The sequence below is a fragment of the Manihot esculenta genome, chromosome 5 (assembly GCF_001659605.2).
Source record: "Manihot esculenta cultivar AM560-2 chromosome 5, M.esculenta_v8, whole genome shotgun sequence".
In the NCBI taxonomy this organism is placed as follows: Eukaryota; Viridiplantae; Streptophyta; class Magnoliopsida; order Malpighiales; family Euphorbiaceae; genus Manihot; species Manihot esculenta.
The window spans coordinates 31,773,369-31,790,429 of record NC_035165.2 but is presented as its reverse complement, the minus strand read 5'-3'; the positions used below and the strand labels follow the sequence as shown (position 1 = coordinate 31,790,429).

The 17,061-nt window shown below is 28.4% G+C and overlaps 1 protein-coding gene across 3 annotated transcripts; it reads left to right on the top strand.

Moving 5' to 3' along the window:
• Positions 1 to 4,808: 4,808 nt before the first annotated feature.
• LOC110615450 (rho GDP-dissociation inhibitor 1) lies at positions 4,809 to 6,701 on the top strand. 3 transcript variants are annotated; one of them, XM_043956464.1, is made up of 6 exons: positions 4,809 to 4,959; positions 5,103 to 5,364; positions 5,799 to 5,865; positions 5,943 to 6,161; positions 6,280 to 6,404; positions 6,486 to 6,701. In XM_043956464.1, the coding sequence occupies exons 2-6, from the start codon at positions 5,107 to 5,109 to the stop codon at positions 6,564 to 6,566; spliced, it is 750 nt and encodes a 249-aa protein (XP_043812399.1). In that variant the 5' UTR covers positions 4,809 to 4,959; positions 5,103 to 5,106; the 3' UTR covers positions 6,567 to 6,701. The 3 variants fall into 3 exon arrangements, with proteins under 3 accessions (XP_043812399.1, XP_043812397.1, XP_043812398.1); XM_043956462.1 differs by having other exon boundaries at positions 4,811 to 4,959; positions 5,099 to 5,364; XM_043956463.1 differs by having other exon boundaries at positions 4,818 to 4,959; positions 5,094 to 5,364.
• Positions 6,702 to 17,061: the final 10,360 nt, after the last annotated feature.

The following is a 17,061-nucleotide window of genomic DNA, read 5'->3' as shown; positions in this document are numbered from 1 at the left end:
CTTTTAAACAAGTAATGTTTAAATAAATAGATAAATTATAAGTACTTGTTTTTGCCTTATTTAAGTAAATTTTTAATTACTTTTTTATATTATTAGTTGTCGTTAGATTTCGAATTCTAGATTCATCAATCTTGCAGATAATTGTATTGCATTAATACTATTTTAATTTTTTAGTCAAACTAAATTCACTACTTTTTATTTATAAGCAAGTCTACCTAATTTATAAGTCAAACCAAGCAGCTTTTGGCAAAAAAAAGTTCAATTGCCATTTGTATCCCCAATGCCTACTGAGCAAGAGATTACCGGAAAAGCAAATCTTGTCATTTCCATATCAACAGTTAACCTTAGGGATGGCAACGGATCGGGTATTTTCGGATACCCGATCCGACCGAACTCTAATAGAACGGATTTTGATAGTTATAATCAGATTTGAGACGGGTTCGGATTTTAAAAATAATATCCGTTACGGGTTCGGATCGAATTCGAATTTTATATACAGGGTACCCACTATCCGAACCCGTTTATATAAATAAATAATTTAATATAAAAAATATATTTTATAATAATATTTATAAATTTTTTTTATATATTTTTATTTAAAAATTTAAATTTAAATATTCTTTAGAAATATTAAATTTTTTAAATAAAAATTATTAATGAAAAATATTTTTTATATAAATTATTAATTAAAATATATAAGATTAAACGGGTTCGGGTTTTATTCGGATAATAATAATCGGGTTTGGGACGGATTCAGATAATTTAAATTAATTTTTAATCGGGTTCGGAACGGATTCGAATATTACTAATATAAATCGGGTTCGGATATGGGTAGTTTAATTTTCACGGGTACCCTACCCGTTTACATCCCTAGTTAACCTGCTCCAAAATTCCATTAAAAAATGTGTAAATTCCATATGCCTTTTGCATATTTTTCCATTTTAATTAAATGGTTTCAATCGGAACAAATTTATCTAACGTTAGAAAATTTAATTATCAACCTTACCTAATCTACTTACATTTATAGATAATTGAAAATAAAATAATAATAATACATTAGCATTAAGAGCTCAAAAGGGTGGCATGAAAGGAAAGACCAAATGTGAAAGGGATTAGCGCAATGGTTTTGTAAATTCTTTCATTTTAAAAGTTTTGTTTAATTAAATTAGGCATGTATTAATCATTTTTACTGCTTTCGTCTCTTTAAATGCAGGTGGCTACAGGTTTACTCATTTCCCTTGCTTTATATGAAAGTTAGGGTTTGCTTTTTATGTATACTTTTTATTAAAATACTTGGTGGCTTGTAAAGCAACTTTGTATGAATAATTTAATATATGAATAAGGTGATTTCATCAAATGTAGAAATACAGCATAACTAGATCTTTTTACTTTCAATTTTGTGTACGTAATTCCGTTTTGCTTGCCACAATCTAATTTATACTTCAATCAATCCCTGTAGATGTAAACCACCTGCATTTGCCTGAAAAGATCTAAGAACCTGATGGGGAGGTCATATTTGATAACAAAGTGATGATCTGCTATGGAAATAGGTCATATGTGCTGGATAATAAAAGGTTAAAAGGAGATATTATGAGAAAAACTCATAATGTAAGGTATAGTATACGCCCTTAAACTATTAAGATGTATTAGGATTTGAAAAAGATATATTAATGGCCTTTCATAAAAAAAGAAATTGAACAATTTGTGTCTATACATGAAGTATGCCATAGGATGAAGTCAGAATATCAAATATTAGTTGAAATGTTTAACTCGCTGTCGAGCTTAGAGTCAAAATGGAAACCTGAGACACTAGATTGTTTTAGTTAGATTCCCAATATGCATATAATAAATATGATTCAATATGGGTAATAATGAAAAGATTAACTAAGTCGGCTTACTTTCTCCTTGTCAAGAGTAGTTACTTTATCTATAAGTTGGTAAAGATTTATATGGAGGATATCATTAGACTTCATAGAGCTCCAATGTCTTTAATATCATAAGGGGACTCTAGTTTATTTTCAAGTTTTAGCGAAATCTACAGAATGTTATTGGCACAAATTAGAATTCAATACTGCTTTCTATTGCCATACTAATTGAAAGTCTGAGAGAACCATCAAGACAACAGATGATATGTTGAAAATTTGTGTACTAGATTTTGGTCATTTTTGGAAAAGCGTCTACCTTAGGGGAGTTTACTTATAATAAAAACAATCATATTTCCATCGTGATAGCTTATAAAGACTTGCATAGGAGAAATGCAAATCACTATTCGTTGGAAAAAAAAAAGCAGGAAAAAGGCTTCATCGAGGCCAAAGATACTAAATATATCACCAACAATGTCGTATCCATAATGAGAGATAGGCTCATAACAATAAATAGTAGCTAAAAGAGTTATATAAATGTCTATAGAAAGCAAGTAGATTTCTAAAAGGGAGACATAATATTGTTTAAGGTTTCTACGATGAAGGGATGATCCGTTTTGAGAGAAAATGTAAATTAGGTTCAAGATACATAATACCTTTGAGATCCTACATAAGATTAGAAATTTATATTCCAAGCTAAATTTACTAGCTTTAATGGAAATAATTCATATGGTTTTCCATGTTTCAATGTTAAGGAAGTTTAGTTTTGATTCAAACAAGATTCTTAATGAGTTTAATGCGAAGATTTAGAAGATTTCATTTATATAGAGTATTCAGTGCGGATTTTGAATTCTCAAATTAAAATGTTGAGAAATAAATAAATTTTGATGGTGAAGGTATTATGGAATCACTATAAAATGGAGGAGTACACTTAAGAAATCAAAGAATCCATACTTAAACAATATCCTCATCTCTTTTAAGGTAGATTGTTTTAATGATATTATGTTATTTTCTTATGTATTGATGCGTGTTTGATAATCACGTTGTATATAATATTTATCCTTAAAGTGCTATGTAGAATATTTAGTTGAATATTCAAGGATGAATGTTGTTAAGGGGAAAGAGAATAATATACCTTAAAATAATTCGATGCACTTATTATTTTATAGATCCAAACCCGCAGACGACATTAAGGACAACATCCGTTAATGTTAAGCAAAATGGTACTACATGGATTAAGGTTAACCAACGTTGCTTAATTAGTCTCATGCAACATATGATAGGGCTACTTTAGGAAGGTCAATCGGCAAATATATCCATCAACTTTAGCTAACTAGTCCTATATATCCTTCCCTTTCGGGTTCACTCTAAGGGTCCTCATGCCATATACAAATTGACTCAGGTTTTTTTTGGGCTCACGAAGAATCCAACGCACTCAAAGCCTCTCTGTGTTTTTGTTAACTAAAATTTCTTTTTATTTAATACGGGATTCATTTGTTTCATGAAAAATATTTTTCAAGAAAATACTTTTTATAACTCAAAAAATTTAATTAATAGAAAATATTTTTCTAGTTAAAGGAAAAAATAAATCATTTTTCACAAACAAACTGAATTTTAATGTCAATTATAAACTCAAAACCTTTACTCAAACAACACAAAATAGTTTAAAAGTAACTTTACTATATGTTTAAGTTGGCCAAAATTTTTTTTTCTATGAATAAAATCGACTAAGAATTATCACAATGTCATCGTTAGTCATTTTGCAGTGCTTCTCAACGTTTGAGCTCAAAACTCCAAGAAACTCTATGTATTTTTTTTTTTTAAACCTTTAACGTATGACAAATTGATGTCCAAATGCTTTCTTTGGCATAGGAATCAGCCAAGAGGTCACTACTTTTCCTAAGGATCAGCCAAGACTTCCTCAGGATACTGCTAGTAAAGCTTTCATGAACTTTTTGGTGGATTATCTTGCAAGTTGTGCCCATTTATACTTCTAAATTTATTTTTAACTCAGATTTCAATAATTTATATAGAATTTTTTTTAAAAAGATCTAGCTAATTGTGTGATTTCTTCTGTGTTTCTATTTTTTTTTCTTTTATTGTAAAATTTTAACATATTCGTTTGGCACAGTCGATATGGTGAAGTGAAAATCAGTTTATCTATTAAGGATAAAAGCTGTTTGTGTACGTATAAAGATACTTTAGTATTTTAATTAAAGATTCGTGCCAAAAAGCAGAGAATAAAAAGAGGAAAACAGCAATGATTGGAGAAGATGAGAGTTGCTGGCCAACTTTTATCTCACCTGCCTCAACTTTAGTAGTTTAATTCCCTTTAACTTTTAGACGTGATAAAGGAAAATTCAACTTTAGGTAAAATTATAGTTATATTCATTTTTTTATTTTAATAATTTAGATGCTTTTAATATATTTATTAAAATTATATTCAATTAAGTAAAATTGGGGTCACAATATAATCATTTCAGTTAACTTTTTATAATTTTTATCAATAAAATTATAATGAGGAATCTTCTTTCCACCAAAAAAATATATGTGTATAATGAGGAATAGATGTTAATAATCCTAAGATAATTTTATAAGCATAACTTTAATTAATTCGATTTAATTATAACAACTTTAATTTAAATTATTAAAATTAAAATGATTCAACTAAATAAATTTATTTTTTAAATAAAAATATTTTTTTTCTATTTATTCCAAATTATTAATACATACAACTTTAATTTTTTTTTCTTTCACTTTACCCAATTTATATGTTTCAATAAAGCAATATGAATGGAGAACATGATTTTTATTATTTTAGTTAGTTTTTTTTTTTAAAATCAAGTGAAAAGAATAAGCAGTTATATAAATTTATGAGAAAAATAATTTTTTTTATAAAAAAATTGTAAATAAGACTAACTTTGTATATCTATAAATCATGACCTTCCCTTGGTATTCTCCAGACAGCCATAAGCATTTTTCAGGTGGGGTGTCATTTGTCAACATCAATTTCACATCCTCCAAAATCCAACAATACATTAAACAAGCCACAGATCCCATCTCTCTCGACCTCTCCACTCCATACCTTCCAAAACAGGTGATTAACTCTCTAACAGAATTGATTAACAACCATCTCTCTTCTTCTGCATTCTAAATATAAGCAGAAGTTCATTGAAGATCAAAATTAAACCATGTTCTAATTTGATAGACTTTGTTTTTTTCTGTGTGGAGTGAAAAAAGGGAGATGTCAGCTGCTATTGGAACTTCATCAGCATCCAAAGATAATATGGGATTCAACAATGGAGTCGAAATTGAAGAGCTTATGAAGAAGAAGATCAAGAACTTGAAGGCCACTGGCAATGAAGTTGAGGAAGAAGAAGAGGAGGATGAAGAGGAAGAGGAAGAGCAAGAGCAAGAGAGTGATTCCAAGCTCATCAAGAGTGTGAAACAATTGGATATTGGCCCTCAAGTTTCTTTCAAGGAGCATCTTGAAAAAGACAAGGCATGACTTCTTTCTTTTTCTTTCCTTTTACTTAACAAAAAAAGCATTATTATTTGTTTTTGAAAAATTTTCCCATCATAAAAGAATGTTTCTCATAGTCCCTATATTTTTATTGTTCAACTCTTTAATCCCTCCATATATGTATTAATTTTGATATAATTTAGAGATTAAAAAAGTATCCTTTCTAAAATATTTATTAACAGTAATTATAATTTCTCTCCTTTGAATATGTCTACTAACAAAAAAAAAATGATTTAAACTGGATGAAGAAAATAAAAAGTGAATGAAACAAAAACAGAAGGACTAATTAATGTATTTTCAATGAAGGATTAAATAGTTAGATCATTAAACTTATGGACTAAATAGTAATTTTCTATTTTATTTTATCGCTCTTTTAATTTTCATTTAGTTATATAATCGCGATTTCTGTGAAGGATGATGACAGCTTAAGAAGATGGAAAGAGCAGCTCCTTGGAAGAATTGACTTAGCTTCTGTTGGAGGTATCACTGTAATATAATCCACAAAAATTTGTGAATTATTATAGATGGTAGTCTAAAATTTTTGGTGAAATGGACAGAAAGCAAAGAAGCAGAAGTAAAGAAAATAAATCTGAGAATCTCAAGTCCAGGGAGGGAAGATGTAGTGTTGCCAATTTCATCAATTACCAAATCAAAGAGAACTCTTTTTACTCTCAAGGAAGGAAGCCATTATCGTCTCTTTTTATCCTTTACCGTTTCCAACAATATCGTCTCTGGCCTCAAGTATATCACTACTGTTTGGAAGACAGGCGTCAGAGGTCAATTAATTTTTCCTATGAGCTTTCTGCATTTCCAATTCCCACCCCCCCCCCCCCCCCCCAAAAAAAAAAAAAAAAAAAAACTTTTTTCATTAATTAAAGTTAAACCCATATGCAGTGGACCATAGAAAAGTGATGCTGGGAACATTCGGGCCGAGGCAAGAGCCCTATACTTATGAATTGGAAGAGGAAACTACTCCTTCTGGCATTTTTGCAAGAGGCTCCTACTTTGCTGCATCCAAGGTTAAGTTTACCAAAGCCACAACGCATGCACTAATATAAGAATACGTAATGTTTTGTTTACGTATTTGTTTGTATTTGCAGATGGTAGATGATGATGGGAAATGCTATTTGGAAGTGAGCTACTATTTTGAAATCCAAAAGAAGTGGCCCTCACCTCCTTGAACTTCTCTTTATCTTTGGCTTTTTTCTGCTTCTTCATGTCTCCACTTTTGTTATATTATTTAACTTCCTTTTCCTTTTATTATTGCTATGTTTTTTGTAACACCTCTTCCCTAAACTATATAGTTTCTTTCTGCATTTCAGTGATTCAATATTAATTGATAAGAGACTATTTAAATTCCGTTAGAAATTTTAATTAATATCGTTTGGTTAAGACAAAATAAAAGAAAAAATAAGTTAAAAAATTAAAAATTTTATTAAAATTTCTCGTAAATCGAAAAAATGAGTTTCTAATAGAAATAAGGGAGGTTATTTATAATAGAAATAAAACTCTAATAAGTAAAATTATAAAAATACTCAAAATATTTAAAAAAATAATTAAAATGTAAAATTGATTCCTAAACTATAAAATTTTCGTATCGAATTTTATGACAGGTCTGCGATCCTCGTCACACTTTTGAAAGTCGTGCGTCTCGAAATTTTCTTTCCGAAAAGTTATCGTAAATTTCTATCCGACGTGCAAAAATTAGATTCGGTCACTTTTGAAAGTCGTACGTCTCGAAATTTTTTTTTCGAAAAGTTATCGTAAATTTCTATCCGACGTGTAAAAATTAGATTCGGTCCAAATTTACTATAAAATTCAAGACTAATTATTTTGTATTATTAACCTTTATCTAATTTTTCTTTATTTAATATAATATTAATGAACAAAAACTGTCGTAAGATCATATATAAGATATTCACTGATATTAATAGAAATTTTAAAACTTTTTGGAAAATCACAGGAGAAATCATTTTAAGAAAAATAACTTAAATTTAATTTATATATATATATATATATATATATATATATTAAAAAATTCTGTAAAAATAACTTACGTAGCATTAAATTTTTTAAAATGAATTGAAATTTAAACCAAAACGTTCCTTTCTAGAACCAAGTCAAAACCAGTTTTTAGCCAAGACTAAGGGTTGATTTTGATGTTACACTCAACACTTATCTATAAAGGTTTTGGCTAAAAACTTGTTAACTTTCTTTTTGATATGCGTTAAAATTTCTGAAAATAATATTTCTTTTCAAAATTTATAACTTTTGTTTGGAATGATTAATTTTGAAAATATTTAAAATAAATGAATTTTTTTTAAATTTTTATATTTAATAAAACTAATAGTGTCTATTGAATTCTTGTAAGAATTGAATTTTATTGAATTCATGTGAATTGTCAAAATTTTGTAGGAAATGATTTCACTTAAAACTATTTATATTAAAATTATTTATTTAGCCATTGAGAATTCTTTTTTTATTATTCTTTGATTTTTATTTATTTTAATTTCAAATTTTCTTTTTTTAATTAATAATTCCTTTTTAAAAAAAATTAATATTGAGTATTAATATTGAATGTATTTATAATTGATATTAAAAATTAATTATATTATTTTATTAATTTTAAAAAAGAAGAGTCCATTTTAATTTATATTTTTTTAATGAAAGAAATATGCAAAGTTTATATTTTAAATATGTGAATTAATGGATTTTCCAAAATTTTTTTCAATGTGATAAAAAAAATTTTATTTATGAAAATAAATATTTATGTGTAGTTTAGAAATAATAAAAATGATAAAATAAATAAATAAATAAATTTGAATTTATCATTAATTTATTTAAAATATAAAAATTCAATTGAATTCTATGGCATTAAATTATATTCCAAATAAATGAATTTTATTATAAAATGAAATAAATTGAGATCAATTCATTTCTTCCAATATTACATTCCAAAAGGGACAATTATCTTTGTAGTTGACAAAAGAATGTACATTACTAAGTGCCATTGGAGAAACGAGCCACAACATCAGGTTCCACTGATGAAAACTATTATCCTTACTTGTATAATATCTGACCAGTTCATGTACTGAATTCTCCAATTTTAAGGGAATTTTCATATGAATTTAGAGTCATGTATTAGAGATTTTGGACAAGGATAGAAAAGTCTATTTATATATATATATATTGCATTATTGAATATATTTTTTGTTGGTACATAGATGTTGTGTAACACCCTTTCCTTTGTCTAGGTTAGCCTCTCTACCCAGTTTGCTGGAAACTCTACTGCTTCTTACAAGATGTTTGTGGTGCAAAGGATTGCCATGTGACCGACTCTGGCCTCTCTTTTATTGCCTCCTTTATTTTCTGCTTTACTACTCCCATTTAATCTAGTCTAAACTCAAGGCCTCTATTAGAACCGAAAACTTTCTTATGTCCAAAGTTGTAAGATACATTATGATGTCATTATATAAATTCTACTCAATACACTTATATAATCCTACTTTGTGGGTACCAATTCCCTGGCATACTTACTAGACTAACAAAATCGATCATATTCATCAACTATAAGTATAAAAACTCTCTCCTTCTTTCAATTCTGCTATCCTGGCCTAATTGTCTGTGATATTATGGTCCACCACTACTCTGCTTCATCCTTAAGCAAAGTGTGTATTGAAGCTAATGTAAAACTCTCTCTGTATCTTCTAACTAAAAGTCTACAAGTAATGGTTCATCTCCTTTTTTTACTCTTTTAAACTTTGTTGCATCATATTTTTTGAGTTCTCTATTGGTAGTCTGAATGGTGCCTGAAATACTATAGGTGGTGGTACCAGAACTGTTGCATGTGGTAGTAGTGGTGCCTATGGTTCTTGCTTTGTAGCTCTCCTAAGCAATTTAAATCGCTGTTGAAGTAATGCATCTTGCTCTATAGGAGTACTTGTAGGTTTGGCTGCCCTAGCGGGCATGAGTCTCTACCTCCTCATCTACATACATCTTGTGACAAACCTAAAGATATAAGAAAGATATATGATCAGAACCGTATCATGACCATAACTCATTTCAGCATACATAAGCTAATACATCTTTACATATATCCTATGGCCTAAAACCGCCTAAATATGTGCTCTACTAACACCTCTTATTTTGTTTAGGTGTAAATCGAATAAAAAATGCTGCAAGCTATGGTTATAACCTTTTGAACTATGCCATGTATTAAGAGTATCCATTGGATTAATTATCATATTAATCATTTTTATTTTGAAATATGAATATAGCAAATGTGAGTTATTTTGAATAAAAAATTGATAAAGTTCCTTCAAAAGGTAAGTTTAGATTTTTGAAAACTTGTTGCTTTTGGGTTCAATATGAGTTTATGTATTGCTTGGATTGTTGGATTAGAATGCATGCAAGGTCTATTATCTCTTGAGGTTGAGAGTAGATGAATGATATGATTGTTGGTTTTGTTGATTGCATGTTAGAGTTTAGGTTTATTTGGTGAAGTTTTAGGTGTTTTGAGATGATAAAATGCATTTTTCCGCTCTTGCAGCATGTACATGATGTTAGTTGAATTTTGGAGCTGTCCTTTGTATGCATAATTGAGTTTGGCATGAAGTCAAAACACCAGTTCGATTGAGTCCCTTTGACCGCCAAATTTATATTTAAGGCATCCATCTTTGATTGCCACAAGTGCCTCCGAAAGCTAGACTTTCGGATTTGTAAGGGGACGTTAGGCCGTTGAATCTACCACTGAAAGTCCTCAATTTAGCTGTTTTTGTTTTATTTTCTACATGTTTTCTTGTATACTTTTAGGAGTATCTTGGGATAGTTTTAAGAATTGTAAAAATTATGTTTGGTCTCTCATTTGGGTCCATATGTGTAGAATCGAACTTAGAAGATCATAGAAACCAGCAGTGAGCTAACTGCTATAAAGTGAGGTTTGTGTCTGCAAGAAGTGGGTAGAACTAAACTAAACACTTATTTTAACCAAATCAAATGTTTTAAGTATGTTCATACATCACAAATGCCATGTATATTTAAATAGGTTATTATGCATTAGTTTCACAAATATGATGCATTATATATTTTTAGTTATTATAGTGAATGGATATTATATGACCCACTAGCTCTCGCGATATGATACGATATGTTTATATATGATGGATATGGAAGTTCAAGTCGAAACCCATTATGCCTCCTAGCATTATGTAAGAGAAATACTAAGGAGTCCATTCTATGTTCCTACCACTACGAATATGTTATGTATAAAAGAAAGTTCTGAGAATTATCCATTGTGGACCGGACATTCTTGAATATTTATGAAGGGTTATTGGTGATAAGTCCATGTTATTGTGATTTGTTTAAATTATGACATATATATGGAGCATATGTTTTATTAAACAATTTGATGCCATATTTCTACTAATTAGGCCATAGAAGGTTATCATTTTCCCTTAATATCAAGTTTATAGGATCAAAGTTAGCACAGGCATTCAACAGATCCCTTAGGTATATTTCTTTATATAATAGTTTAGTTTTGAACATGTAATATTATTATGGTTTAATATTGTGTTTTGCCCTATTTTTCTTATATAATCTCCTTATTAATGATCTTATTATATAAAATTTATAAAAATTTTAAATTCCATGTTATATTTGAATCAAATTGTGGTAGGTCTCTAGTATAATTTTATGTTTACAGCTATGTATATATGTACATACTGAATTTGATTCATATTAATGATGTTTTATGCATCTTTTAAGATTATGTTTGAATTATATTAGATATAATAGGATATATAGTAGTTTTGATATGAGCTCCAGTGATTTTAAGTCAATTTAAACTCTCACGTCGAATGCGGACTGATTATAGAATCATTACAATTACAACTACAACCTTATATTAAATATATATATATATATATATATATATATATATATATATATATATATATATATATATATATATAAAATTATATAAATTTTATAAATATATTACGATTAGTAGATGTTTGAATTAAAAAATAAAATATAAATACTTAATTTAAATTATTTATATTAACATGAGGGAGAAAATATACTTCTATAAAATATAAAATAATTTTGTCTTTAAAATTTTATTGTTGAATTATAAAAATTTAATTGTTCAAATTTATTTTTTAATAACAGTTTGATTCCTTTATTTTTAATAATTTTTAACAATTTATCTTTATAATTTTAATATTTATAATAAATTATTCTCTTCAATTTGAGTTCACTTCTTCAACAACGATTGGTTAATAATAAATTTAAATTATTTTAGTTAACAAAAAACTTTAAGAACTAAATTATTAATACTTAAAAAATAGGAATTAAGTTTTATATTTTACTAAATCTCAAGACCATAATATAAATTTATTTATATATATATATAGATATATACATGTGTATATTTATTTATTTATTTTAACCACGACCGCATCTTATAAATGTGGTCCCAAAATCACTCTGATTTAGAAGAAAAAAAAATTTTAATCTCGGTGAAGGAAATTTGTTATTACTTGTTGGGGGTGAGCATTCAGTCGGTTCGGTTCAAAACCGAACCGAACTGAATAAACCAAAAATCAAAATTTTAGTATTTATAAAAATCGAATTGGATTGATTTTGGTTAGAAATTAAATCGAACTGAATCAATTTTGATTAAAAATCGAATCGAATTGAACTTGTCTGATTCAATTTGATTTAATTCGGTTTGATCGGTTTTGATTTTTAATAAATTTTTTATTTTTTACATTTTATTTTTAATATTTTAAAATTTAATTAAAATATTTTAATTTTAATATGATTTAATTTCTCTATATTATTAAAAATAACATATTATTATCACTAATCGGTTTAATGCGATTTTTTTGATTTTTTTCTGATCAAAATCTAATCGAACTGAAATAATCGAAAATTTTGAAATTAAAAACCGAACCGAACTGAAATGAATAAAAAATCGAACCGAATTTTTAAATTAATTCAGTTCGATCGATTTTTTTATTTGAACCGAATAGTGCTGACCTCGCATGTTATTTCTTTTACGTGTTTTTTGTTTATATTTTTAGGGTTACTGTGTGATAGTTTTAGAAATGTTTTATATGTATATATATATATTAAAAATTATTTTAGTCCGTCGTTTAAGTTTAGCAACGTTGAATCCATCTTCTTTGTAAAAAGGAAATTGGATTTATATTCATTTTCATCTTCTTTTATTCCTAATACACGTAGGATTTATTAGGAAAAAGAAACAGTAAAAAAGAGGGAGAAAATTAATACTGAGAAACTCACCGATCACCATATAAAAGAATTGAAGAAGAAACAAAATTCTAGATAGAAGGCAGAACTTCCATCATTATATATTTAATTAATTTTGCATTAAATATTTTCCTTATAAAGAAATAATACTAAGATGTCTCTAATTTGAAATATTGTTCCCACATTTTAGTGAGAAAAAAAAACCAGAAGCTTCAAGATTAATAAAAACATGGTTTCTTTAGTTTAAATAATGTAAAATAAAAGAAATAAATTCAATTTTCACAAAATTTTATGTTTTGTATTTGATTTTTATTTTAAATTTTGAAATATGAGAAACAAAAGATTTATGGGACCATAAATTAAAATTGTGGCGATCATTACATGATGACTTTGGATTCCATATTATTATGATTGTGTTAAATGCCTTAGGCAAATTATAAGTGATCTTCATTATTTAAGCAGGTAACGTGCAAGCCTTCTTTTTCATGGAAGGAGAGCCAACATCATTAGTTTTGAATGCTTTATCAAAAACAAGGTCCAAATGCTTGCTGTCATGCCATCATGCCATTTGCTTGGAGGGAGTGATGAAAAGGATAAGGAAAATTAAAAAATACATATATTTTAAAATATAAAATTACCTTATTTTTTAAAAAAAAAAAATTTAAAATTACACATATAATCTATTTTTTATTGTTTCTATCTTTTAACTTAAAATTATTTTTTTACATAAAATACTATTATTAATTTTTCAGTCTAAAATTTAAAAATATTATTCAAAACAATAAAGACAAAAATAAGAGTGAGAGTATGCTAGCAAGTATAGTGGCACGCAAATAGAAAATTAATTATTGCAAGTATTAAAAAGATGAAAAAGTCATGCAAGTGGAATAGGAGATCACATAGAAAGGTATGAATGTAATTTCTAACGTATACGAGGTGAGTCATAATATTTAGGATAGGCGGATCGAACCACACATGACCACTTTACTGCAAAAAGCGTTTTGGTCATAAATTTTATTACCATTGCCAAAATTACCGTTAAAATTCTAATTCAAAAGATTAATTCAGAGATCTACATTTGTTATGTGTCTTTGCCTATATAATAGAATGGTCTCCGAAGTTTTTTATCAATATATTTTAAATTTTTCAAATTTTTTTATATGTCTATTAGGCAAATATGATATTTTTGGTGAAATATCTTATTTTTTATTTAAAATTAAATACTTTTTACTAAATCAATTTAGGACATACTTTTAAATATTTTTACGCTGCATCAATTTCACATGCTGCAGGTAAAAGTAATAAATACACCTGATTAAAAAATAAAAAAGTCATGAAAAAGGAATATGTTTTGAAGAAAAAGGCAGGGTAAAAATAAAGTAAATTCAAGTTTTATTCAATATATATATTAGAAAATGTATTACATAAATTAAAATAAATATATATATTTTTTTGGTTTTACCTTTTCTTTTGTGTATACCTCCTTGACCAACGAATCAAATAGTTTGTTGCAATCAAAAGCTCTAACTAATTAAATAGTTCGTTGCAATCAAAATCTCTAACTAATTAATGGTGATTAGAGAGTAAGGTTGAAACATCTAATTTAGATATACCCAATTCTCCATCATGGTGGTTGGTAAGATAATGTGTTTGGTAATATACCTTATTCACTTGCACCAGCATTTCTCTTTTTTTGGACAACGTTGATGATATTAATTATTATTTTCTTCCTCTAGACTATATATACAACTACTTTTTCTTCTTTCCTCCTTGTTTTTTATAAATAAAAAACACTTTTGCTATTTAAAAATACAATTAGTACAATATAAGGCAAACCATAAATACACTCCGTAAATCTTAAGTTATTATTTAAATTAATTTACGTTTGACGGTAAATAATTTAATAATAATTATTATAAACTACGTAAAAATTTCATAATTTAAGTTTAGATCGCGTTTTCTATATTAAAAGAAAGTTTAGGTCGCGTTTTCTATATTAAAAAATTTTATCTCCCAAGTCATATAATAAATGGAGTTAGTGAAATTATTTTACTTTTATTTTTAGATTATTCAAATGTATCGTGTAATATTTTTAAAATTTAGAGTGTTTGTAAGGATGTTTTAGTAAAGTTGATGGATGCAAAAATATACTATTTTTTATATATTAATTATTTAAGGGTCATCCATGTCCTAAAAGACGTTATGCAATTTCTTACTAATAGTACTCTTATTTTTCAATAGAAAACGAAATCGAGCACACAAAATTTAGAGAACTAAATGAGACAACTTGCTATATCAGTAAGCAAACTGGAATCTAAAGGGAAACTGCTTTTCCAAACCGTGCCAAATCCAAAAAAGAACGCAAGTGCAATTATATTGCGAAGTGTAAAAGAATTAGAAACGTCTAACTTGAAGAGGTTTGCCTAAGACAGTGTGACAGACCTGATGCCAAAAGCGGAATTGAAAATTTCAGCAGAGAACCAACCCCAGAAATCAGAGGCAGAACAACCCCTAATTTAGGTAACTTGTCCTCCTTTTCCTGAAAGACTTACTCAATCCAAAAGGGAAAGGAAAAAAAAAAAAGAGATATTAGAGATTTTTCGCAAAACAGCACTTATGAACATTGAACTACCAGGCAACCTCAGCACAGCTAGAACAAATATCAACGTGTACGAAGGCACGCTCACAATGAAATTTGACGGAGAAAAAGTAAAATTTAATATCTACGATGCAATGAAGTATCCTGATGATAATTTTTCTCTCTACAACATAGATATTGTTGATCCTCTCGCTTAAGAAACATTTGAATTAAGTAAGGAAGACAAGGAACTGAGGTTGATAAGGCTAAAGTTGATGTGATTAAGGCTTTACCATATCCCACTTGTGTGCAGGATATTAGATCTTTTCTTGGTCATTGAGGATTTTACAGGAGGTTTATCAAGCACTTCTCAAGGATTGCTTAACCATTATGCAAACTCTTGCAAAAGGATGTGCTATTTAATTTTGATGAAGAGTATCAAGAAGCCTTTGACACTCTAAAATAAAAGCTAGTTATTGCTCCCATCATGCAAGCACCAAATTGGGAATATCCATTTGAAATAATGTGTGATGTAAGCAATTATGTCTTAGGAGCCGTTCTTGATCAACAATTGATAAAAAAATCTCATGTTATATGTTATGCATGTAGAACTTTAGATAATGTCCAAAGCAATTATACACCACTGAAAAAGAACTTTTAGCAATTGTCTGTGCCTTAGAAAGATTTAGATCATATTTGTTAGGTATCATTGAAATACCACTTGAGAAAGAAAGAAGTGAAACTGCAACTAATTAGGTGAATTTTGTTGTTGCAGAAATTTGACTTTGAGATTAAAGATAAAAAGGAATAAGAAACTTGGTGGCCGATCACCTAAATCGTTTATTTCAACCCCAAGATGAATTTTCTTTAAAAGATGAATTTCCTGACAAATTTTTTTTTTGCGCAGGAAGTAAGCCCTTGGTTTGCAGATTTGGTGAAGTATATGGTGACCAGAAATTTTCCAGCAGAAATGTCAAGAAGCAGAAAAGAAATATTGAACCATGATGCACAACGATATGTTTGGGATGAGCCGTACTTATGGAAGTTTTATGCTGACCAAATAGTGAGAAGATGTGTTCCTGAAAGTGAAATGGAGTCCATCCTTCATTTTTGCCACTCAGAGGCTTGTGGAGGGCACTTCGGTCCAAGGAGGATAGCAAGGATGATGCTAGAATGTAGACTCTATTGGCCCAATATATTCAAAGACTCCTATATATTATGTAAGACATGTTCCAATTATCAAAAGACAGGTAATTTAGGATACCGAGATCAAATGCCCCTTGTACCAATACTGGTAATTGAAATTTTTGATGTGTGGGGCATAGATTTTATGAGTCCATTCCCCTCTTTAATTTGGAAATTAGTATATTCTTCTTGCTGTTGAGTACGTTTCGAAGTGGGTAGAGACCAATGCCACTAGAACTAATGATTCGAAAGTTGTTTCTGTTTTCTTGAAAAATCATATATTTGCCAGGTTTGGAGTTTCGCGACTACTTGTTAGTTATCGAGGAATGCACTTTTGCAATAGGGTGATCGAATCATTGTTGAGAAAATATGGAGTAACTCATCGCACCTCTACAGCAGATCATCTGCAAACTAATAGTCAAGCAGAGGTTTCCAATCAGAAAATAAAGTCAATCCTAGAGAAAACTGTCAATGTCAATAGGAGAGACTGGAGCAACCGCCTTGATGATGCACTATGGGCTTATAGGGCAACCTATAAGACCCCAATAGGCATGTCACCATTCTGGCTAGTTTATGGCAAGCCTTGCCATTTGCCAGTTGAACTAGAGCATAAAGCTTTTGGGGCAGTAAAGCAATGG

Coding starts and splice junctions, on each gene's coding strand:
- LOC110615450 (XM_043956464.1), top strand. CDS start 5,107: ATGTCAGCTGCTATTGGAACTTCATCAGCATCCAAAGATAATATGGGA. Junction 5,866..5,942: donor TGACTTAGCTTCTGTTGGAG/GTATCACTGTAA, acceptor TGAAATGGACAG/AAAGCAAAGAAGCAGAAGTA. Junction 6,162..6,279: donor TTGGAAGACAGGCGTCAGAG/GTCAATTAATTT, acceptor ACCCATATGCAG/TGGACCATAGAAAAGTGATG.